The sequence below is a fragment of the Loa loa genome (genome assembly GCF_000183805.2).
Source record: "Loa loa unplaced genomic scaffold supercont3.4705, whole genome shotgun sequence".
NCBI lineage: Eukaryota > Metazoa > Nematoda > Chromadorea > Rhabditida > Onchocercidae > Loa > Loa loa.
Window position 1 is genome coordinate 1 of NW_018112881.1, and position 703 is coordinate 703.

Consider the following 703-nt stretch of genomic DNA (forward strand, 5'->3'; position numbering starts at 1 on the left):
AAAATTGACAAAATATTAATGGAAGGAAATATTTATCATTTTGGAAAGATTTAGATTAGGAATGATTAGATATTAAAATGTATTCATTTAGTTATTAAACTTCATTTAAGTACTAATTTTGTAGGGGACTTAACAAACAAGGATATCAATGTCAACTGTGTAGTACAGCAGTTCATAAGAAATGTCATGAAAAAATGATCAGTAAATGTCCTGGATCAGCTGAAAAGACCAAAGATACAATTGTATGTTTGTTTTTTGTTTGTTTGTTTGTTTGTTTTTTTCATTTGTATAAAAAATTTATTAAATGCAAATTAACATTTTTTTTTTTTAAATTAATGAATTTATTTTAGGGGGAAAGAAATGAAAAGAAAAAAAAAAGATTAGTAGGATAATAAATAGTTTGTTATATTATCATCATTATCATTATCCTCTTCTTTTGCATTCTTATACGATATTAAAGTATTTCAATTGTTGTTTTGTTGTGTTTTTATTTCAGTATTTAAAAGAACGTTTCAAAATTGATATTCCACATCGTTTCAAACCGTACAATTTTAAAAGTCCAACATTTTGTGATCATTGTGGCTCATTACTTTATGGTCTTTTTAAGCAAGGATTAAAATGTGAAGGTTTGTTTTTTGTTTGTTTGTTTTGTTTTTTGTTTGTTTGTTTTTTGTTTGTCTGTTTGTTTGTTTTTTTTTTTTTT

At 23.8% G+C, this 703-nt stretch overlaps 1 protein-coding gene across 1 annotated transcript; it reads left to right on the forward strand.

Annotated features, from left to right (window-relative positions):
* Nucleotides 1-136: 136 nt before the first annotated feature.
* LOAG_16200 (hypothetical protein) lies at nt 137-626 on the forward strand (the record flags this gene model as incomplete). The annotated part of the gene is made up of 2 exons (XM_003151688.2): nt 137-242; nt 497-626. Coding segments are annotated over exons 1-2 (177 nt in total), but the record flags the coding sequence as incomplete, so codon positions are not given.
* Nucleotides 627-703: the final 77 nt, after the last annotated feature.